Raw genomic sequence first — 23,412 nt, forward strand, 5'->3', positions numbered from 1 at the left:
TCACCATTTTATAAACTGGCTGGCTCTTGAAAATAGAATTTAGACTCCACCAACTCTCTTTCTGCTTGGCAAGATTGATTTTACACTGCCTTCCATAAGTAGATTACCAAAGCAAAATGAAACATCTTGGGCTTTATCTAATGCTTTGCTTCACCAGCCCTACCAAACATCAAAATATATGAGCAAATGTTAATTCTCTTTGCAGCTTTATTGTAAACACCTCCCTCTTAACCTCCTCAATTTCTCCCTGAGCAAAAAGGAGAAAAGAAAAAAAATAAAGAGAGACAGAGAGAGAGAGTCACGGAGGGAAGTGAAAAATCAGCCATCACCACCAAAATATCAGCACTTATAGGAGACCATCTCTTTAAAATGCCTTTACATTCTAAACTGCATTAGCCTCCCTTCCTATGATATAATATAATCCAGCCTGATCCTGACTTACCTACCCCCCGGGCCAAAGAAAACAGATTCAAAGTCTAAATTCTCACATGTTTGTACAGCCCATCTTCAAGATGTACACTCCATTTTTAAAAAAGCAAACTTCCCTATTTTACAACTGGTTTCCACAAGAAGAAACTCAAGATAAAAATTTCAGTCCCTTATAAACTGACACAACCATCTCAAAATGTCAGTCTGTGCATTCCACTAAAACACGAGCCATCAATCAGAAATAATCTGTCTCCTGCAAGATTTCACTAAAGTTCATAACCGTGAGATGATTTTGTTGGCATCAACCACGGAGCTTTTATTTTTTCATGAGGGGGAGGGAGCACCCGGCTCTGATTCACCAGTATATAATGTTTTTTTCATAGCCCCTAATTTTGAGTATTTGCTTGGTAATTATTTTTTTTAAATGTTCTTCTCAAGATAATATGGGGCTTTGTTGGTTTTGTTTCGTTTTCGGTTTTTTATTTTTTTAATCTCTGCTCTCCTTTAGGACAACTACACGTACAAAATTTTATAGGTTTATAATTCTGCACGCTACATATACACATAAATAAAAACCTAGAGGTCAACATAAATAAAATAAAACTTTATTTTTTAAATAAAATTATGTTTTAGTTAAAGAAAAGATAGTGTGTCATTTTGTTAGTAGTACAGACAATTTTTTATCCAAAAGAATACATTGTGCTTTATTGTGTCATTTGTCTGAATACAGACTCAGTGGAATATCTAAATGATACCCTGCTCTGAACTCCAAGTTGAAAGTAAGTTTTTATTATACTTGAGGGAAACAATGGGTTCAGCTGCTTATTGCAAGGAGCAATTGTCAAGGGAGAGTTAAACTCAATTACTGTAACCATACTGAATAAAAAATACTGCCAAGAACAAAAATACGCCTGGGTAAAGACAGCCACTGAATAAAAAAATCGACATAAAGCGTATCAAATATTTATTTATCTGGGCAACAAAGGACTATGATACATTGACAGGCATGGAAACTACTGCCGGCACAACTCAATACAATACAACTATAACTGCTTCCAATATGGCCAGTGGAAATACAGGATACCAGGTGGTCCCGAATGTTTTAAGTTCTTTGGAAAAAAAAGAAAAAGAAAAAAGATGAAAAATAAAAAAAAAAAAAAAAAAAGAAGGGAGAAATTAAAAACAAGGGGGGGGAAGAAAGAAAAGCTAAATCTTGTTTTAAAAGACAATATTAATTTATTGCTCTGATGGTGCTTTTAGGAGGACAGTGGATGAAAATAACTTCTTTCATTTTCCACAACACATAAGGGTTGTAAAACCACTAACATGTTTAAAAACCTTGCCAGGGTCCAACATCACTTTATTTTATCTTCAATGAGAAACTAAATGTCATACTAATTATATATAAAAATTCATGGTTCTTTATTTGTTCAGCTGCTTCATTGTCGCCTTTAACATGCTACAACAGGGCTAAAAATGATGAATCCCAGAGAAAAACCCCCCAAAAACCTCCAATATCTAAATAAGTACCATGAACCACATGATGAACTAAGAGGGGAAGATTTAAAACCCACTAAACAAGAGGTAAACGAGATCACCAGATAAATAAAAAAAGGCTTAAAACAGACTCACCATATTTACAATTCCCATTAAATTACACATAAATAAATATATACATACATGAACACTGATTCCCTTATATAATAACCGTGAATCGTGTTGCAATAGGAAGTTCAAGTTGGTCGCTTTACCTTGGACAGGAAAAAGTTCTACAACTGAAGATATGACATGGAACTGCTTGTGTTTTGTGTTCAAGTTTATTCACAATACTGATAAAATGTCATCAGTCCTTTTTGCCTTTTGTTTGTTTGCTGTTGCACTTTTTTCGCCTTTTTTTTTTTTCATTTTTAATATGGCTACAATCTTAACTGACGTTTATGTAAGGGAAGGTGGTGATTCAGTCCGGTGAAGCTCATAGAATTTTTTTAAGTAGTATTTATTTCTTTTTGTTTATTTTTTATATATATTTTTTTAGAAAAAAAGTCCTTTTTTTGTTTTGTGGTTTTTTGTGGGTTTTTTCCCTCCTTTTGTTTTATTTAAAAAAAAAAAGTTCACAAACTCAAGACAGAACTTTTTTTTCTTTGCTGGCTCCGTCCCCCTGTTCTGTTCTCTTAGGCTCCAAACTGGGGTAAAACGATGGTGGCAGTGGGGAGAAGGGGGAGGAAGTTAAGAGGGAACAAATGGAACCGTGGATGCTGGGAAGGGGTGTGGGGAGAGGGCACAGCAGTCCTGCAGAATCAAGAGAACAGGATTGGCAGAAGGACGCTCATTCTGTTGCTGTAGCCTGGGGTGCTGGGTGCAGAGAAGAGGGAGGAGGGAGATGAATGGATCGATGGGCTATGAGGGGGAAGGGAGAGGAGCATGTTGGGGGGATCCTCACTTTCGGTGCTTCTCCTCTTTGTCGCCGCTTTTGGTGCTGTTGTCTGTGTGGCTGTTGGGATTGTTGCTGAGGTACATTTTGTCCATGGCCTTGAGCGCCTCGGTGAGATAGTTCTGCAGGGCGGTGACGGCCGCGCACACCGCTGGGCTCCCGAAGCCGTGTGAGATGAGGTTGAAGTGGGTCAGGCAGCTCTGGATGCCTGGCTCCAAAATGGGGTTGGGCCGCGAGTTCCCCAGGGGAGATCGGTCCTGAGCCAGCAGGTCGGTGAACTCTTTACAGATCTGTCTGTAGCACAAATGGAGCAGAGAGACAGAGGGAGAGAGGGAGTGGAAGAGAGAGGGAGAGAAATGAACCATCACTGGCGGCAGCAAAGTCTGTGCATGCTCCCTGCCAGGTTACAAAAGCCCCTGGATCAAGGGGGCTGCTGCCCCCGAGAGTAGACGCGCTCTCTCTCGCCTCTCCCTCTCCTCTACACATCCTTCCCCCTAATTCTCATGCTTCCCTGGCATGCACAAACCTCTTCGCTTCACCTTGTACGCACATCATACCCTGGCCCAAGACAACACACTGAAAAAATAGCAGGCAGGCAGATGCACACACCTCCCACCTATCCCCACCGACCCTTAGAGTGCAGGACCCCACAAACACATGTCCCTGCTCAGCAGCGTCTTGTGGAGCAGATGATACTGTAAAATATTTTAGGTATCACAGAAAAGCGATTTAAAGTTACCCAGCCAGGCAGGGGGGAATAGATGGCGTGCAATACCCAAAGGAAGGTTTAGGGATTTATCTACATTTTGGAAGATCTTTTTTTCCTTTGGAACTGGAGGAGAGGCATGGGTCTCTTCCTTCACAAGGCAAAACCATGCCTGTGTGTCAGGAAGAAAGAGCGAGGGCAGAGAGGGGAATCGAGGCTTTAAATTAGGGTATTCTGAAACATTTATATATGTGCATCTCCACCTCCAAATCCAAAGGGACCTTGCCACAGAGGGGAAAGCCGATGCTAACTGGGGTCTGGAAATTTCCTTCCAGGGAGGTGGGAAGAGAGGACATGAGGGCAGGGAGCATAAGTTAGGTTATATCATCCACTCGCTGCACAAATGGTCGGGGAAATAACACACCTTATAGCAAGAGAGCTGAGAGGCACCTTTAAACAGTTTGTATTCTAAAACCCGCATTAATGTCTTCCAGCCATAAAGCAGCTCCTATCTTCTGCATGCGCCCTCTGGCACTGTGCCCTTTGGTGACACCTCCATTGGTAATTAAGGGCTACTAAACAACCCTTTTAATTTCCAGCAAACATATCAAAACGATCATTTTCTTTTCACACACCACCTGGAAGTCTAGGAAGCCCCGCCAATGATCAACTCCACTAGCATTTTAACTGCGTACAGATTGTCATTTAAAATATATTTTTAATATCCCTATATTCACTAAGTAACTGAGCTGCTTAGGCAGAAAGCACCATTGCCAATTTTAATGAACTGAAATCAGTTTAATGTGCCAGTTTTATTTTATTGTCAAAGGGAAGCCTTCACCTTCTACCTAAATTGATAAGCGAAGTGAAAAGACCTGGGAAATGTTCTGCTCTGAAGAATTATGGCTTTTTCTTTAACTAAACATCCACCTGCATTTTTCACGGCTCACTTTCAAGGTAATCATCACAAACTGACTTGATGGAAACCTAAGTGAGTTATAGAGCTCTCCTATAGTAGGAGGGCAAATATACCCCCTTTACCATTTGCAAAACCATCAGCCAGTGGCTATGTGACAAACACAAATAAAAGCCCCAAACCCGAGTTTGTCGCCCTCCCCTCACTTCTGAACAATGTGCCAGAAAGGTAAATGTCTTACTTTGTAGCTAGAAGCATGTTTTTTCTTGTGACTTGCTCGTTTGGATCGGAATGTTGTCGGTTGAGAAATTCAGCTACTGCTTTGGCAGGAAATTCTGTCTCACAAACATACCCAAAATCTCTAGCTAGATGTACTGCTTCTCCTGAAAAGGGAGGCACGGGTGGGGATGGGAAGGAAACACACAGCTCATCAGTACACATTGCACAGAGGCAAAAATCCATTAGGAAAAAAAAGCAGTACATTCTACCCCGGCTTTTTTCTGCTAAAAGAATCAGACTTATTTTCTTTGAAGAAGGTAGGGTAAGAAATGCTAATCGCATCTTATCTTGCAGGAGTTTTCTTTGCCATAGTCAATGCAGGGCAATGCAAATGTGTATTTTCATGACAATCTCGCAAAAGAATTTTTTAAAGTTTACATTGACTATCAGATACTTTTAGACAGGCAGGCTCCATTCCACCTAGAATGTGTGCTTACATTTACATATCCATACCTATATACAGCCATTTACATACATTTTATTCACAGGTATTTCCTCTGGAAATGTTTGTTTGCCTCAGCCACCTCTCTGTATTCTTTTGTAATGCATCAGTGATTAATATTGATCATAATTACTCCTAGAGCTCTTCTAAATAAAATGCATTAAACAGCTAAGTGTTTAAAATTTAACTTGATCGCATATAATTATATGTTCACCCCAAACGATTAACCATGAGAATTTTAGGGTCATTCCACCGAGTCTGTCTGTTTTGTTGATTTTCAAATCTTTGGTTTTAATTTCCTGAACCAGTTGGTTTTTACTGCAGGGCTTCCTGCCATTAGCTCCAGCTCCGGAAGAACGCATGCGCCAATTAGAGCTTCAAAGCCTCAGTCCAGTGAGCTTGTTTCCATAAAATGGAGCGGATCATAAACAATAACAGTACTCTAGAAACTGCCTCATCGCTACAAGACTCAAAACCCAGCCCTGTTTATACTGTCATCCTCCCCAAAATTAGCCACCATCACCAAGCTATGTGGAGATCAGGCCTCTGGTTTTGTTTTTTGTTTTTTTTTTTTTTTTTTTAAATCATTTTTTTAAAGCCTTTGTATGTGAAAGCCAAACAGAACAATAGATTACCATAAAACCTTCTCCATATTCATTAAGATCACAAATAATGTTAAGCATCTACCAAATCTAGACTTTTTTACAAGTTTTCCCCTTGTGATTTTTTACTACAGCCCGCGGATGCGATTGCAAAGCCTTTTCAAGAACACGGAGACACAGTAATTTTCACGCCATGTAAATATAGTGCAGCCGCTAATCCCGGCGTTCAAAAAAAAAAAAAGTCTGGCATTGCACAGCACTTCTTTCCCCATCCCTTTGAACATGAAACATTTCTCAAAGAATGCAAAGTGACAACAAAACAAAGCAACAAATCCCCTCCTACACAACCAAACTTAAGGTAAACCTGCGCAGCTTGAGCTCAGCTTAAAAGCGCTTCGCAGACTGAATAGGTCTAAAATGTTTTTGAACCCATAAGCGAGGGGAAAGGAGGAGGATCTGTTTGCAGGCCCTGGGCTTGCTTTGTGCCAGGTGGTCTGACACAGCAACTGCTTCGAAAGTAAATGACTGCAAACTCTTGAGCTTCCCGCCTCCCAATTCTGACAGCATAGGACATCCCAAGGCCTTAAAAGTTAAGTTGCACCTTTTCTGGCCAGAGCAAAGTAGAGAATGATTTAGCCAAGGGAACATGTGTTCTGAAAATGAGAACCAAAAGGGAGTGGGGGGTGGTGGTGGTGCAACTTTGAGGCTTTCAGGACACCATTAATTCATGGCTGAGGTCAAGGATTCCCAAATTAATTCAGGAAGTAATGGTCACGCATTTCTCAAATGCAGATGTCAGAAAACTTAAATGATTTACTGTTATGTGGCTGCAGGCTGGGAGGGAGAACAAACTTAAAGTAGCTGCAGTTTTTGACATTTAAAATTGCTTGGTTGTCCACCTGTGGCAGAAGGACAGCAATGAAGCATTAGAGGCTCTGCTCCCTGTAACTTCCAACTTGACAATCAAGGGTCTCTTAGGGGTCTGAACCCACAGCCCCTGCTCACAGGGATCCTCCCCATGTGCTCCCAGTGAGATCCACTTACTCTGGAGGGGGGATTACTCACTTGAATGAGGGAGCAAGATGGGGCCCAGAAAACATTTAGTTCAGAGATTTCCAAGTCAGTAAATGGTGGAATGCAATGCTGAGTCTGCAGGACTCACCAAGCCCGTTCCAGGTTAAAACAAAAGCCAAAGGCAGACAATTAACATTTTTTTTCCAAGGCATAGAAAATAACACACTTCCAATTTCCAACAAGCAGCACTGACTCAAGGGAAAGAAAAAAATAAAAACAGCCCAACACCAAGTCTTCTCCCATTAGGTAAATGCAATAGGCACATTTTCCAAATGAGCCCTCCTGGCTCTTTGAGTCACTTACCCTCCACTAGCGACGTGAGCAAGGTAACGTTAGCAGCTTTACGCCTCCCAGCTGGCAGGTTTAATCCTATTTTGTCCAGTTTCTCTCTCAGAGATCTCCCTCCGTTTTTAGACTTCGCCCTGCTCCACACAAAAAAGCACTAAGACATGGGGCCAGCGATGGGCACCTGCTCTCACTTCAGCTCCAGCCCATGGATCCCCCAGATGTATTGCCTTCCCGTAGAGGGGTATAAAGGAGATGGGGGGGGACATGGTTGTGGGGGCTGAAAAGCGGGTGTTGCTGAGTGTCAGACATAGGGATGAGGCTTTGGATGGCTCCACGTCTAAAGAATGAGGGTCCTCACTAAGGATTGAATCAGCCCCCAGGCTGGCAGGAAACTCAGGGCATGTCATGGCCTGAGCTGGACCCCTGAGGCAGCCATCTGAGCCTCCAAGGTGCCATGGACCCAGGAGGAGCAACTCCCTGTGCCCCCAGGTACCGGCCTGGGTGCCCCATTACCGCCACAGAGCATCACTGCCTTCACACTAGTCCCTATGTGGCCCATCTGCAGCTTTTTGGCATAGCTTGGCCAAGCCAGGCTGTGGAGGTGGGAGCTGGTTTAATTAATCGTGGATGTTATTCCCTGACCGGGCGCTGCGTAATTGCCTGGGTGAGGTTGCAGGCCCAGGGCAGCGGGCAGCAGGGTGGGTACCTGCAGCAAGGCACCTGCTGGTAACCTTCCCGCTCCCGGGGGAGGTCTGTGTTTGAGGTGGGGAGGGGGTTCATCACTGTGGTTTGAGGGGACACACACACGGCATGCTGGGCACCGGGCTCAGGCCCCCCGAGCAAGGCACGGGGGCCACACAAGGCTGTGCGTTGCCATGGCTACAGCGCCCCCCGCCGCGCTGCCCCGGCGGCCGCGCACACCCCGACCCCTAGCGGCAAGTGCCCGCCCCCACCCAATCCACCATCCGTCGTCCTCCCCCCCTCTCTCCCGCACGGCACAGCCCGGCCCGGCAGCGGGCCTTATCCGCCGCCGCCGCCGCCGCCACCCCGCCTCCTCGCGTTCCCCCGCCCCTCACCTCCGGAGCACTCCGCCCAGCAGGGAGGCGTTGAGGCACTCGGGCGGCGAGAGGCGTCTCTGCACTTCCGCCACCGTGACCTTGTACTTGGAGGTGGAGCTGAGCAGCGAGAGGCGGCCCGGCACCGAGCAGAAGACCTCGTTGGGGTTCACCACCCCGCCGAAGAGCGTGTCCTTGTTGATGGGGATGGAGGAGACGGCGTTGTTGTTAGACTTGGAGAGGGACACGGGGCCTGCAGGGAGGGAGGAGCAGGGAGGTGAGGGTGAGGAGCGGGCGGGGAGCCGGGGATGGGGAAGCCGCCGCCGCCACTGGCGGCACCCGAGCCGCTGGCCGCGGCCAGCCCCGGCCCCGCACCACCTGCGGGGCAGGGGGAGAGCGGAGGCAGGTGAGGGCAGGGTGGCCGACGGGGGCACCGCTCCGTTCGCCGGGAGGAGCAGGGGGAGAGCGGGGCAATCCTCGACCCGCAGCAAAGAAACTTAAAAATAACCCGGCGGCCCCCCGCGCTGTCCTCTCCCACACCCCAGCGCGGAGCGCCGTCGGAGGGCTAATGGCTGTTTGTTAAAGCACGTCAGTACCGGCCGTGTTGGACGTCACGAGCACGACCGGCCCGCAACCGGTGCCGCCGGCTGCCGTGCCCGCGAAGGGCAGAGAGTAACCTGGGGAGGGACACAACCGGCCGGCCTGGCGCCCGTACACGACAGCGATAAGCTCTGGAGTACCGGAAGGGTCCCCCCCCGGGGACGGCGCCGGTCAGCCAGCCCCGCTGCCTCTTCGGCGTAAACCTTTCGACGTGAAAAAAACCAACACGCAGCGAGGTGCCGGAACGCATGTGCCCCGGCGGCGGAGCGCGCCCCACCAGCACCCGGCCGCCACCGGCGGTCGCTGCCCAAAATAAAGCCTGGTCCCTCCCCGGGCGGGCCGCCCCTGCCCAACGGCGGCTGGCGGGGAGGCGCCGGTTCGGCGTGAGGTGCCCGCCGGGTTCGGGTCCCGGCCGCGGGCGTGCGGTCGCCTTCCCTTCCTCTGTCCTACCCCGCTACCCTTCGCGGGCACAGCCCAACCAAGCGGGGGGCTCCCTCCGTTTTGGATAGATCACTTGTGACATTAATAGCTCTGGGAAGGCTAATAGATACAACAGGAGTTAAACGAACTCTTGAGATTACTAATAAAAGAGCCAATTATCATGTCGACTTGGAAAGAGCATCTCTTAAGATTTATCCCTTGCACATCTAATTTGACGTGACAAAGGCTTCACAGACAGGAGAGGAAAAATGAAACTTTGAGCTCACTGGCTGTACAGCGATTAGGGTTAGAGAGGAAAGAGGCTCCTTACAGCACCACCTTGCTCTGCTGGGGGCTGGAGTACCCAAATTGCAGGCGGCTGCACAGGCACGGCACCTCTCAGAGCAGGCAGGAGGTAGCTATGGCTTCTGCCCCACCAGTTTTACTCAAACAGCAGCTCCTAACACAGTATCCAAACACTAACCAATCCCTTTCCACCGAGAGCCTCATTTGTAAACTGCCCTGTGCCACCTTTCCCTATCGTTCGGTCGTCCAAAAAAAAAAAAAAAAAAAAAAAAGGAAAAGAGGGCTGAGTGAAAACACGCCAAAAATATTTCGCACGATTTGGGGTCCAGCTTTCAAGCAATTCAATCGATACCAAGCAAAGCAAGCTCACAAAGCCAACGAAAAACAAACAGCCCTGACTAACAGACATCAGTTTCCAGAAACTCGCCCCTTGTTCACCAACAGCCCACCTCATCACCGCCGTGATTTAAATAAGAAAACCCGAAGAAGGCTGGAACAACGTTTTCTCTTTCACAGCCCAGTTTACCAACAACGATTAAACCCCGCTGCTCAGCCAGATGCATGGGGCAAACCATGAAACCGAATTGTTTGCTAATGCACTAAAATATTGGCTTAGATTTTCTAGATTGTCTGCTAACATTTTTCCTCTTTAACGACAACAATAATTAAAGTACCCGGCATAACGCGCCTATTTAAGAAGTGGGTTAAACCCACATTGCCCGTTTTCTTTCTCTGTCTCCAACCTTTCGGCCAACAGTACGTGCCAGAGGAAGGAGCCCAGGGCCGGCGCGGGCGGGGGAGGCCGAGTAAGTCCTCCCTGCGAGTAGTCCCTAGCCTGTAACGACATGTTTGGTATGCACAAGGAAACGGCTTACCTTTCTTAATTACAGTTTGATCTGGGATGTTAATACCGGGGTCTTCTACGTGCTGCAACAAAAGGAACAGGCAGGGATGTAAATGTACAACCACAACAGAAGGTGGGGAGGGCTGGGGTGCGGGAGAAGTTGTGTCCCCCTCCCCGGGCACGGTGTGGGGAGGGAAACAACAGATATTGTGGGGCGGGGAGACGGGATTTGGGGAGGGTTTCCTTTATCGGGAGGAATCCTGCATCCCTCCCCACTCATCCCTCGTTCCACAATAAATTAAAAAAAAAATCATCCCCAGAGCCCCGGGGCTTGCCCGGCCGAGCCAAACACCCGCGTGGCCTCCTGCCTCTGCGGGCTCCCTTCACCGTTCCCTTCCCTCCTCACCGGGAAGCAGCCCCGGCCCGGCGCGGCCCTTCCGTGCCGCCGCTCCCGTGCCCGCCGGAGGGAAAGCACAAAGGAGGGGGGACCGGTGCGAGGCCGGGGGGTCCCGGCGGGCGGCCTCAGGCTGCCCCACGCACCCCGCGCTGCTCCACTATTGTCCCTTCGCAGGTTCCGCGGTCGCGGCTACAGCTGGGTTTCGCGCGGCGGAGTCACGACGTGATTAGAAAGTCAAATCATGTTTTCTAATTCCAAAAACTGACAGGCAATATAATGTCTGGCTGTGTTTACAAATTAACACCAGTGCTGCTGAGATAGAAGATTTTGCAATCGTTACAAAACCCAGGCATTACCATTTAAAAAACTATTACTTCCTTCTCTAGTCTTTGTCCAACAATAATACTGATTCTAACATTTTCCATTCTGTCTTGGATTTATGCTCCTGTTAATTGTGCCTGATCTCAATGATTCCGGGTGGATGGTACTAAGTTGCTTTATTACAGGTTTTATTATACTCAATGCTCTCATTTGTAACTTGCCTAAAGTGCTTCTGGATTTAAGTATAATTAAATTGAGAAATGTTCAGAAATGACTACTGCTGCAGTTCTTGCGTTTTAACTATATGGGGAAATATGATCCCTTTATGCATGCACCCTAAACCCATAAAGTAAATGTAGTGTGGCATAATACTTTTATTTGTGTTATTTCTACACATATTCCATACAGAGAGGACTGTTAAGTTTAAAATCCCACAGAGATATTTATGATTAAATAATTTTCACCGTCTACTTTATTTTCTTAAATATTTAGTGGTTGTTTTTATTAAAGGTTAACTGTTGCAGCAACAGAAAAATCCAAAAACTACCTTTCCTGATTCAGATTCCTGTAAAGGATTTTTTTTAACAACTAGATAAAATACTCTTAAAAGATACATCCTCTTATTTTTATGCTTTTCTTCATGTAGCCTGCTGATTCGGTTTTACAGAGGAAAAAATGTCTGGGCTGGTTTAAGGATTTAAACCAGATGGCATATGGTTTTCACAAATTATAGCAATGCTATTAATTCATAGATCCTTGAAAGGCAAATGAAAAGATTTGTACTTAAAATATCTGCAGAGGAAGCTTCCCAAATCAGCTCACTGCCACTGAGAGCCACTGAGGAGAGGGAGATTTCCAGAGAACATTTTAGGTCATGTTCCTCCTACAGCAGCCAGGGACTTGCAGTCAACAAATTGGTTTATTCTTACTATTGCCTCCATGTTATTTTATATCAAGTTTAAAGAATCGACCTGCTTTTAACGGATCCAAATTGCTTAGTAAATCCTCCACTTTGGGAAACGTATGCATTTATTACAGAACTGCTAAACATAACCAGCAATTTTCTGTGGCTAATTTAGCCAGATGAGGGCTGTAATAAATTCACTATTTTTCCCGAGTATAATTTACAAAAGATTTCAAAATGACCCCCAAAAATAGGAAAGTTCATCTGAGCATTATCCTTGCAACACGAAACTGTACTCATTAAACTGTCAGCAAATATTTTGTTGTAATATTTGATCCTGTAATTTGGGATGGCATTTGAGCAAAAATCACATCCAGATACCACAGTTCCCTTCTCTTTCCTCCTGCAAGTCGAGCAGCTCCAGTACCTTTTCACAAGCTCTGTGGGGTTTAATGAATTTATTGGCATGTTCTAATTCCATTTTCAGGGACAAACCCAGGAAGATGAACTTTTATCATGAGCTATCACGTTGTATAATGCCACCTTTCTAACCAAACAATAGCCATGGCTTGCTTTGTAAATAGCCAGTGTGCTAATGTCATGCTTAATTAGAAATATTTTTTAAAAAATCTGTGTTAATCGATAACAGAATTAGGTCCCCCAAATAATGCATCCTCCAATAGGCTTCCAGCATTTAATTTAATATAGGGTGTAGCAGGTCTGGCTCGAATTTGATAACCTATAGCTAATGATTTATGAGGTCATCCCTTTGCACCGCTGTTAAAAGAATAAGGCAGCATTTTAATATACCTCTTCCCTGATTTGTCAATTAATTCCTTTAGAGAAGAGGATCTGCCCATATCTTCTTACAAATTTGGGGGTTTTTATCCCATATGCCAATTCTCCAATCACGGGAAACCGATTTTTCCTTCTTAGGCCACTTTCACCCACTTTTGTTTTTCCCCCCCATTACATTTGCCTGGGAGGACATCTAATGAGATCTTGCGTTTCAGACTCGTGTTTTTCCCAAGGCAGCGAGAAATCCCCAAATGCACGGCCCTGTGGTGATATTATATATTCTTCCAATCGTAACAGCTTATTGTCATTGAGAAGGAAAGATACTGTTAACGATGACAGTAATTTGATTTATTTATATTTTAGCGGGCGCGTTAGCAGGGAGGTGTCATGCAGGAGCGAGCTGCAAGAACCTATTGTTCTAGGTGGGGGCTTCTCCTTCCCCTAGATGGGGGTTCTCCTCTTCCCTCCCTCTTTCTTTTGGAGGTGGCCGCCTCCCTTCCCAAAGTTCATCTCCCGCGGGGAGGAGGATGGGGTAGAGGGACGAACGGGCCCCGGGGCGGCCTGTTTTTCTTACCGGCACGTCCTCGATGGCGTGGGGGATGGAGTGGAGGGGCAGGTCGGCCAGTCCAGAGCTCAACCCGTGCGGGGCGTGCAGCAGGTCGTCGTGCCGCCGGTAGTCCCTGCGTGGGTCGAGCCCCGAAAGCTGGTGGGGCAAACCCCGATGCGTGTGGAGCAACCCCGTCTCCTGGCTCTGCCTCTGTCCTGGCCATCCTGGATGCTGGGGCTGCGGCTGGGCGTGGAGGGGGTTGAGGCTGTAGGGGTCGTTCACGTGGGAGTAGGGGTCCTGAGACTGGGGGTAGATGGGCTGGTAAGGTGGGGGGAAGTAGGGGGGCTGGAAGTCGGCGTTGGGGGTGTGGGAGAGCGGCGGGGCGCTGGTGTAGGGAGACTGACCCACGGTCCCCAATTGGGGTAGCCGGGCTGTCCCGTTGCTGGTACTGTCGTGGCGCTCCTAAAGTGGGGGGGGGAGGGGGGCAGCGGGAGGGAGGGGGGGAGGGAGGAGGAGGAGGAGGGAAAAGGAGGGGGAGAGAAAAGAAAAACAAAGATAAAATCAAACTGTTTCTCCTTAAAACCTGCTTGCGAATTTCACCTATCAAGCAAAGATGGGCAATTCGTCCACTCCGAGGTGGAGAAGAGCAGACCTGGGCATTTCTCTGGCTCTGATTTCCCTTCGCACACAATTACGAAGCAGTCTCTCCTTTTTAAATAATAACGGGAATAATGATAACGGCAATAATAGTAATAATTATAACAGGACTGCTCGCAATAATTAATAAAACATTGCGGCGATACAGCGTGGATTCCCAACAGATCGCGCCCCAGCATTTCAGAAGCAGGTATTTCCCTCAGATAAAAATAATAATTCATAAGCGGTCATTATTAAAATAAAAATTCTACCACGACCCGAAATCCTCCCGCTGACCCCGGACAGAACCGAGACAAATACTGTCGTTGGGATTACCGATAACGCATCCCAAGAAAACCCTGGAAAATCCAAGCCCACTGCCATTGTTACCAGAAGACGCCGAAATAGACTCTGAACAAACCGGTCGTTCCACCCGCGAGTTTTACAAATGTTTCGAGGCGAAGGCACTGCCACGGCCTCCCACCTACGGGGAGAGCCGCCCCCGTGCCCGGCCGAGCTCGCCAGTGGGCGATTTCGGAGCGGAGGGGGCGGTGGCGGCGGCCGGGGCGACGGGGAAGCGGAGGAATGCGCCGGGCAGACGCGGGGAGCGCCTCCCCGAGCCCCGGCGCCCCGACGGGCGAGCGGCACAGAAATGCGCCCGGGCGTTTAGGCACGGCTTTGCCGGCTCCCACAGCCGGGAAGACGAAATCCCGGGTACGTCCGTGAGAAAAGGTGTGGCGTTTACGGAGGAAAAGGATGATTCAAGGAGAAGAGCCACGACCCCGAAAACGGAAAACGAGAAAGCTGAAAATATCCCGCTTGCAGGTGGCAAGGTGAAGAAATCGAAGAGCTGGGGTTCAAGCAAAGCCTTTTGCCGTTCGCTTGAAGGAGCCAAAAAAAAAAAAAATTAAAAAGGAAATGAAAAAAGAAAAAGGGAAAGAAAAAACGAAGCCACTCAATTTATAAAAATGAAGGAAAGGAAAAAATCCCTCTCAGAAAAGCTGCGTGCGAATCCCGACCGCCACCACCGACAACAATAGCAACACCCAGCACACACCAAACCCCCTCCGAGAGAAACGTGAAGCAACTCACCATAGCCGAAAAACTGTGTACTAACATCTGCGAAGATTCGGGGGTTACAAGTCAAAGTAGAAAAAAAAAAAGGCAGAGGAAAGGGACCGGCGGAGCGCGCAGCCCCCGGCGGAGCCCCGCGGGTGCGGCGCGGGCGCGGAGGGAGCGCGGCCGGTTCCCGGCGCTAGGCGCGGGCGGCGGGACCGGGGCGCCGGGGCTGCTCCTGCACCACGGGAGCGCCGCTATAATCCATCAGAACTTGCACCGATCTCTGCTGCCCTTCATCGGGTGTTGCCAAGGCGAGCTCTCTATCCTGGCGTGGTGTGAGGAGGCAAAGTTGGTTGGTTTTTTTTTTTCTTTTTCTTTCTTTTTTTTTTTTTGCTTTGTTTTGCGCCTTTTTTTTTTCCTTTTTTTTTTTTTTTGTTTTGCTTTGTTTTTAGCGTGTGTGGTTTTGCTTCTTAATCCTTTTTTTTTTTCCTCTGTCTCTTTCTTTTTCTCCTTTGACTTAGCTGCTGCTTCACTTGAGCTCCTAATAACAGATCTGCTGCCTTCCTGGAGACTCCTAATAGCAGATATTCATGACTATTAATATTACACGAATACTTAATAAGGGAAGAATGGCTGGAAATCGAGCGTGAAGCGAGAAGGCAACTCAAGGCAGAGCCAGTTCTAAATGACGTCCATTGAATGAAGAATCAGTGTATCTAATCAGAGATGGGGGAGAGGGAGAGCGAGAGAGAGACAAAAAGGGAGAGAGAGGGAGCGGGAGAGAGAGAGGGGGGACATGCTGCTGCGTCTGACGAATCACAGGAAAGGGGCAACATTTTAAAAGGTTGCAGGGCATGCAAAAGTGAAAGAGAAAGAGATCCGGAGAGAAGGAGAGGGTGGGAGCCAGGAGGGAGGTGCGGGGGGGGGGGGGAGGCGGTGGGTGGAAGAGACAGGCAGAAGAGAGGGGAGGGGGGCGCGGGATCCCCCCTTCCTCCTCTTCTCTTCCCCTCCTTCCTTCCCCCCTCCAGCCGCCTCCCTCTGCCCCCAGCTCCGTGGTCCGGCGCGGGCGCACCTCGGGCTGCGGCTGCTGCTGCGTGTAGCCGGCCTCAAAGCCTATGGAGAAGAGCGGCTCCTGGGTCCCCGCCTGGCTCTTTCCGCCCTCGGCCGCGCCGCTGCTGCCGCCGCCTTTGCGCGGGGTGGGCTCCGCAGGGCCGCCCGCCGCTGCCGCCCCGTCCATGCCTCGACGGCGCCCCGCCGAGGGGCTCCCCGCGCCGTTGCCCCCGCGGCGGCCGTCCCGCGCCGCTGAGCCGGCTCGCCTCCGTGCCCCGCGTCCCGGAAACCGGCTGGGAAAGTTTTTTTGGGTGTCTCCCCTTCTGGGTGCCAGCCCTCCTCCTCCTCCTCCTCCTCCTTCAGTTCGAGTCCAGCGCCGAGGCTGGTGGGCGCCCGGGGCCGGGGGGCTGGGGAGCCCAAGGAGCATCCGCCGGGCTCCCCGCGGCCCCCCTTTCGCAGGACCCGTGAAAAGACGGGGGGAAAAGGCAGGAGGCGGCGAGGCGGGGAGGGAAGGAGGGCGGGAGGGACGTGGCGGGGGGGAGAGGGAGACGGGAAAAAAGGCAAGGCGAGCGCTTCTCCCGGCCCAGACAAGCCGGGGCTCCGGCGCAACCCGTCGGACTGGCTGTGCAACTCCCAAACAACTCCCTCAAACAGGCACCGCTCCACTCGCCGCCGCCGCTGCCCCGCCGCAGCCTCCGCGCCGCCGGCGCCCGGCCCCGCGCTCCGCCCGCTTGCTCCCGGCCCCCCGGGCGCTGAGCACGGCTTGCCGGGCTTTTATTCCGCCTTTCTTTTCTTTTTTTTTTCTTCCTTTTAAAGACAGGTCCAATCCCCGCCAGGGTAAAGCCACCCTCTTTTTCCATTCTCTCTAGAAGTCACCTCGCATCCTCACCCGAGGAAATCGCGAAAAGACAACCGCACACGCACGCACAAAAGCCGGCGGGCCTCCGGGACAGCAGCCGCTGCTCCCTCCGTGTTTAGTAACACCTCGGTGCAAAGTCCCATTAACACAAGGCAACAAAAGCCGTTTGCGGTGAAATCCGCATGCTCGCGCGTGTGCACAGTTGAACACCGATCCTGGGGGGATGGAGGGAGAGAGACATGCTCTCCTCCCGAAATCCAGCTGAGCGATATAAAATATATAATTTCTTTTTTCCGGTTAAAAAAAAATCACAAAAACACATCCTTGACACCTCATTCCCAGAAATTAAGCATCCGCCAGCGAATGCATCTAAGAGATCAGCTCCCACTCCGGGAGACAGCTTTAATCCAAACTCCTCGATCCGGGACTAAACCACCAAATCATTTAGTCGTCGGTGAATCTGTCGAGTCCTCTGTCCCTTTCCTAAGCTACGGCGTCGCCCAAATCAGCGTAAGGATCGGATGGGAGCGTGGTCTCCCCTTCGACCCAGACATGCATGTCGGTAAGGCTCCACCGAGGCTGGGGAGACCTTCCCGCGTGGGTCACGACCAAGTAACTGCGTTCATTTGCGAAGTGGAGTCCTTTATTGCGCGGTTTAAAGGCACTGCACAAGCAACTTTTGCGAAACGGGTGACAATAGTATTCGTTGGTTTGAGACTAGGCGAGAGTCTTGGGCATCGCTCTTCTTTTTCCTCTTCTTCTCCTTTTTTTTCAGAATAAAAGACACTCGCCTGTTTCTGAAAATATGTATTCACACGCAGACACCTAGAGGTGCGTGCATACAATCTTTGCTGAACGGCTCCAAAGCCAAATTAGGGGGATCTTAATTTTTTTCAAGCCGTTAAAATATAATTACCCAAAGCCGTGGGAGTATGGCCCTGAAAATTAGAAAGCTGGGGGAACGCCACTCCCAGACCCGTGATTTCAGTTCGGTAGCTGACCGCTGCAAATTTGCGCAGCTCCATATATTCAACCCGCAGCCACATCGAAAAGGCTGAATTAAGTCGTCGGTCCTGAGCCAATTTATTGGAATGCCTCGGGTACCTGGCGTGTAAGAATAATTCTCTCCCCTTTGTCTCTTTGCGTTTCATTCATTCGTTCATCCGTCCATTCATTCACCCATCCATCCATCTATCCATCCACCCATATGGATGAGTGTAGCATCCTACAGAGCCTTGTCTACGGTCTACGGAGGATCTACCTATAGACCAGGCTGCTGCTGGATCCTGACTGCCTTTCCTCGCACACTTCCGACAAAGCCGGGTTTCCACAAGCCCAGAAGTTCTTGGGGAAAGGACCCCAGCCCCTGTCCAGCTGCAGGACTGCAAGGAAGCCTGGCGAAGGAACAGAAGTTTTCCTAAGCGAAACTGAGAGACGGAGGGATGCTGCAGGCTCCTGCTCGCAGCTGCGAGGCCAGGGGCTTTGCCCCGGCAGGGGGAAGCGCTTACCTCACATTCCTCATACTTGATATTATCCGTCAGTTTCCAAAGCATTTTCATGGATTGACGTGAGAGAGAGGATTTGGTTCTCCCTGCCTTTCCCTACGGTGCCGGTGCCGGGGCGGCGTGGGGAGCGCGGCTGGCGGAGGCTCGGCAGCGCTCCCGTCCGCGCTCGGAGATCTCCCTCTAATGGTGGAAACTTTTCGCTTTTCCAGCTCTTTACCCACAGCCTAATCGCCTCATTAGCATATCAACAACAGCCCAATTGCTCGCCAGCACAACAACCTGCAGCGCTGGACACAGGTAGAAAGGACCCACGAGCAAAATTTATATATATATATAATTTTTTAAGTGCTTTTTCCAACCCGCTGAGCCCCGGGGGGCTGGGGGTAGGGGGGGTGGTGGTGACAGGGGACAGTAGGCCCTGCCTGTCTGCCTGCCGGTGGGGAGGAAACTAGCCAGCGAAATCAAAAAGGCGATCGTCCCTTCATCTGCGGCGTTTGGGGCTAGCCATGAAGCCACCCCTCCTCTCTCTCTCCTTTTTTTTTTTTTTTAAATTTTTTACCCCAACAAGGTTTAAAGAAACCAAAGCAAGACTCGGAGTTTGCTCTGACAAGGTTATTGTCTGCGGAGGCTTCTGTTGCCCTCTGGTTTTGACTTGATCTTTTTGGTGGATATTTGAAAAGCTTCTTCTTCTGCGAACTATTTTGTTCCTCTCGATTCTATTGCTCTTCAAAAAATAATAATAAAAAAAACACCCGTACAAATTCAACGTAACATAACCTTCCAGATAGAAGTGGGCGAGCGGTAATGCAAATGCAGCAGGAGCCAAAAAGTCTTTTGCAAGTACTTGAGCAAAGGACAAAACAATGACCATAATAAAACTTTGGTACTTTCTTAGGTGGAGCGCTTCGTTTGCTTAACAATGTGCCGCTAAACGAGTGCTCAGCCTGCCCTCCTCGGGGGTTGCTTTTCCAACCTTCTCTTTTATTTCCCAGCCTTGATCCATCCACTGAAAGGCTCCGTTTTCCCGATTTTCTTCGTTTTTCTACCGCTGTTCCGCACCGCTCCTAACAGCGAAGCATCCTCCTCTCCGTGAGTCCTGCGTGTCCGGCCTGCCGCAGGTCCTCAGGCCCGCCAGGTGCCCGGGCGGCCCCCAAGCCGGGCATCCCCACGTGTGGGGGGGGATGAGCACCTGGGTGCCCGGCCGCTCCCCGAAACTTCTCACTGCCAACGGCAAAACCTGCCGTGTCAGCCTAGGAGACCCCCCCAGGGCCACCCCTCGACGCCGGGGGAAAATTTACTGCCTCCAGGAGCAAAGAACTCCCTCCACTCCGCGGGGGAGCCGCAGTGGGCCCTCGGGGGGCCCGGCACACGCGTCCCCACGCCAGGAAGGGTGGCAAAGCCTTCAGGGTCCCGGGCCTGCTCCTTCATACACGCACATCTACATTCCAAAATGGATTTTTTCTCTTTCCCCTTCCCCCTTCTTCCACCCCCCGATGCTCTTTTTCACCAGTGCTTTTGTCTGTAAGTGGCAGGAGAGTAAATTGTTGGTTTTACTCCTATTGAGGTTCAAATAGAGCTGGCAGATTAAGCCTAGTTAATGTCCCCCCGGGGGGGGGGGGTGCGATGAGAAAAAGAGGAAGGGAGGAGGGTAACGAAGGGGCCCATCGCCCCTTAGCGCCGTGCTGGCGGAGCCGGGACAGCCAGAAGAGCCTCCCACACGGGACAGCTTCCCACACGCGGCCGCTCGGAACTCCCGTGGGCCAAAGGCTTTTGACCCTCTCCTCCCCCAGCCCCGGGCCGACTGGGGTACGGGGATAGGAGGGGAGAGGACGGCTTTCCCTAAGAGACCCGCACGGAGCAACGGGAGGCGGCTCCTGTGCGCTCCGCGGCGGGTCCGCCCGGCCCGGCCCCTTCGGCCAGGCACGGCGGCGGGGGAGCTCACAGCGCCGGGGAGCAGGAGCAAGGAGGGCTGGGGTGTAAGGAAGAGTCGGGAATAGATTTCAAGGCAGATAGCCCGTAAGTGCGATTACATAAGAGTTGACTTAAGTGAAAAAAAAAAAAATTATATCCTCTTTTGATCGCTTTCCCGCAGCGACCTGATGAAAGTATTTCAGTTCTAAATGTAAAAATAATTTAAAATGTTTGTTTATTGCATCTCTTTTTTTTTTTTCCCCAGACTACTTACTGCTATCCTAAAAAAAAATAAATAAAGCAGTCCGGATAAGGACTTAGTCGACAGATTTGAAAAGCTGGGAGCAGAAGAAGAATCTAGGCTCTCATCTTGAACTGGACTGTCCTGGGGGGAGGCGAGGAGGAGCGGGGGGGAGCGGGAAGGAGTGTTTGATAATTAAAACCCGAGTGTTTGAACAGCACGGTTCGTCTCCCCTTTTATCAGCCGGCAAACAGCCGCGACCCGGCCCAACTGGACGTACATCAGGGTGCTGTAGGGTTTCCAAGTTTCTCCCGGCTTGGGAGCCGCCGTAATTCCACACGTGTCGGCTCGCCCGTGGTGCGGGTGGGTCCCCCCGAGTCCGCGGGGCTAGGCGAGGCCCCGGCGGGCCGCGTTTTCCCCGTTTGGCCGCTGCCCTTCCCTTCAGCTCATCCCCGCGGGAGCACCTTCCACGGGCGCTCCGGGAGCGTCTACTGGCGTGTAGGGCTCGGGAGCGTTATTTTAGCACGGGACGGACTCGAGTGGGAGCGCACAGCGACATTTCAGCCCCTGCGGCCCGTTTCCGACGCGCGGTCGCTGCTCGCCCCGGGCCGGGACAACACCGGGCCGGGAGAGCCCTGGCGGCGGCGGAGCAGCCCTCACCCCTCCCGGCGCCGGACCACCGCTCTCTACCTGTTGCATCTGGGCCTCGCCGGTGACTGGGAGCAGCTTCCAGTACCGGGAGCCGCAAAATCACCAACCCCGGTGCCAGGTTTGGTGGTGCTGCCTCCCGGGCCGTCGGCCCGTCACCTTTCCCGTTCCTGCCCTGCCTCGGGTCCTAAAATAACAATAAACACCCCCCCCGCCCCCGGCAGGAGGGTCGCCTTACCTGCCAGTCCCCCATTTTGGCAAGGATAGACATCCTGGCTGCGGGCTCCGGATCCCCAAATCCCTGCTGGTCATGGACTGCGAGGATAAGCCACCCGCTCGGGATGCCTGTGGGTAAATCCTCCCCTTACCTGAGCTGGGACTCTCTCACCTGGCCATAAAGAGCTGTGTGCTCCCTGCCCGCGCCTGCGCGCTGCCTCCGCGCTGCCCCCCGCCACCCCCCGCCACCGCACTCCCACGGCGCCCGGTCCGGCCCCGCGTTCCCCCGGGGGTGTACCGCCGCAGCCAGCCCCGGGGCGTGCTGCAGTCGCCGGGCAGCTACTCACTTCGCTTCATCGCTGCTTCCCTAACCTCGAGTTAGTGGGACAGCTCTACCCGTCCGGGTACCTGTGGCCGGGGCGGGGACGGGAGAGACCCCATCCTCACCTGCCCCAGGGGGCAGGTAGGTTTCCTCGGGAGCAAGCTGCCACTGAATGCGTGCTCGTAATAATAGTAATAGTAGTAGTAGTAATAATACTAATACTAATAACAATAATAATAATGCATCCCAAAAAGACAAAGAGCAGGGGTGACTGAACCAGTCCAAGTGGGTAACAGAGATACTGCAAGTAGCTGGGGGAGTCCAGGGGGAAACAAAGAGCCCCCAAATGCAGACGACCTTCCCAGTCCGTGGTATGTGGATCAGGCTGTGGGGTGGGCAGCAGCGTCCAGCGGTTGCGGCATCCGGGCCTGCAACACCCAGCAGCCCAGGGTCTGTCCCACTGGGCTGTGTGAGGTGATAGATGCCTTCACCACCCAGGAGAAGCCGGCCCGTGACAGTTTGTGCAGCCATTAGACTGTTTGGTGTCTGCACCCCCTGTCCTCTCCCGTGTTTCCCCTCAGGCGTTCAAATGCTGAACTGCCCTGTGAAATTGCCAGAGTGTATCACAACTCTGATTTCACGACCCTTAAGAGAGGGAGCAGGGCCCCTGACATAGCTCCTGGATCTGGGCACAGGTGGAGTGGGGAGAGGCAGTACTCCAGCTACAGAATTTTGGAGAGAGATACAATTAATTTCCACTTTGCAACTGCACAGCAAGCCCATTGCATTTCAGGGACAGAATTTGCCATCGTGTTCCAGGTCACCCTGAGGCCTTCTAAAAGCCAGGGCATGTTGCTGCCCACCTATGAGGCTATGCCAAGTGGAGTTTTGACGTTCTAGGCTGGTCTCAACCCCCAGTAGAGGGAAGGGGAATGCACCCTCTTGCCTTCACCCGAAGATCTTGGGGATAAAGACCTTACAGAAGGAAGGTCAGGCCCTGTCTCCAGGCAGGTGTGAAGAGGGAGGTGAGAGCCGCCACCCGCAGCCGTTCGGTCCTGAGGGAGCGCCGGGGCCGCCAGCACTTGAAGCCTCGGCTCCGGCGGGGCTTCACTTTCCACCCGCCCTGGCACAGCAGGGTGGGGTCGGCCTCCATCTCCGTGGGGACCGGCGAGTCCTGCGCGGCGGCGGGGCGGGACGCGGTCAATGGGCCGTGCGAGGCGCGCTTCACACCGCCGCTCCCAGCGCCTGCCCGCGGTATACAGTTAGCGTCAAATTACAGCAATTAGCCGGGCACCGGAATTTAATTACCCAGCCCTGCCCCTTCCCCACCCCCCCGGGCCCGGGGAGGCTCTTGCTCGGGGAAGACGTGCAGCAAAGAGAGAGAGATGGGGAAGATGTGCGAAGATTTCGTGACTCTGGGACTCTACCGACTCTCGCTTCCCGGTCTCCGTGTCCCTCCGAGCCTCTTCGGGAGACGGCAACTTTGTTCCCGTTACGGTTACTTAAAATGCTACTTGTAATGGTTATTATTTTGCAGGGAGGGGCGGGGAATTAATCCGATTCGAAGTTGGCCTTCGGCAAAACGCTGCCGGTAAACTTGGATGCC

The 23,412-nt window shown here is 50.8% G+C and overlaps 1 protein-coding gene across 4 annotated transcripts; it reads right to left on the reverse strand.

Annotated features, from left to right (window-relative positions):
* Nucleotides 1-1,018: 1,018 nt before the first annotated feature.
* TFAP2A (transcription factor AP-2 alpha) lies at nt 1,019-21,621 on the reverse strand. 4 transcript variants are annotated; one of them, XM_065831556.2, is made up of 7 exons: nt 21,507-21,621; nt 13,387-13,821; nt 10,424-10,475; nt 8,244-8,475; nt 7,183-7,301; nt 4,724-4,865; nt 1,019-3,154 (listed from the first exon to the last, which is right to left on the reverse strand). In XM_065831556.2, the coding sequence occupies exons 1-7, from the start codon at nt 21,537-21,539 to the stop codon at nt 2,866-2,868; spliced, it is 1,302 nt and encodes a 433-aa protein (XP_065687628.1). In that variant the 5' UTR covers nt 21,540-21,621; the 3' UTR covers nt 1,019-2,865. The 4 variants fall into 4 exon arrangements, with proteins under 4 accessions (XP_065687628.1, XP_065687627.1, XP_071660664.1 ...); XM_065831555.2 differs by lacking the exon at nt 21,507-21,621 and adding an exon at nt 18,472-18,690; XM_071804563.1 differs by lacking the exon at nt 21,507-21,621 and adding an exon at nt 16,127-16,572.
* Nucleotides 21,622-23,412: the final 1,791 nt, after the last annotated feature.

This window comes from Patagioenas fasciata, chromosome 2 (genome assembly GCF_037038585.1).
Source record: "Patagioenas fasciata isolate bPatFas1 chromosome 2, bPatFas1.hap1, whole genome shotgun sequence".
NCBI lineage: Eukaryota > Metazoa > Chordata > Aves > Columbiformes > Columbidae > Patagioenas > Patagioenas fasciata.

Excerpts from the sequence above, each read along its gene's own strand:
- TFAP2A (XM_071804563.1), bottom strand. The coding sequence starts at position 16,531 with ATGCTCCTTGGGCTCCCCAGCCCCCCGGCCCCGGGCGCCCACCAGCCT. Across the intron at positions 13,822-16,126 it reads AGCAGCAGCCGCAGCCCGAG|GAGCGCCACGACAGTACCAG; the intron begins GTGCGCCCGCGC and ends CCCCCACTTTAG. Across the intron at positions 8,476-10,423 it reads TCAAACTGTAATTAAGAAAG|GCCCCGTGTCCCTCTCCAAG; the intron begins GTAAGCCGTTTC and ends CCCTCCCTGCAG.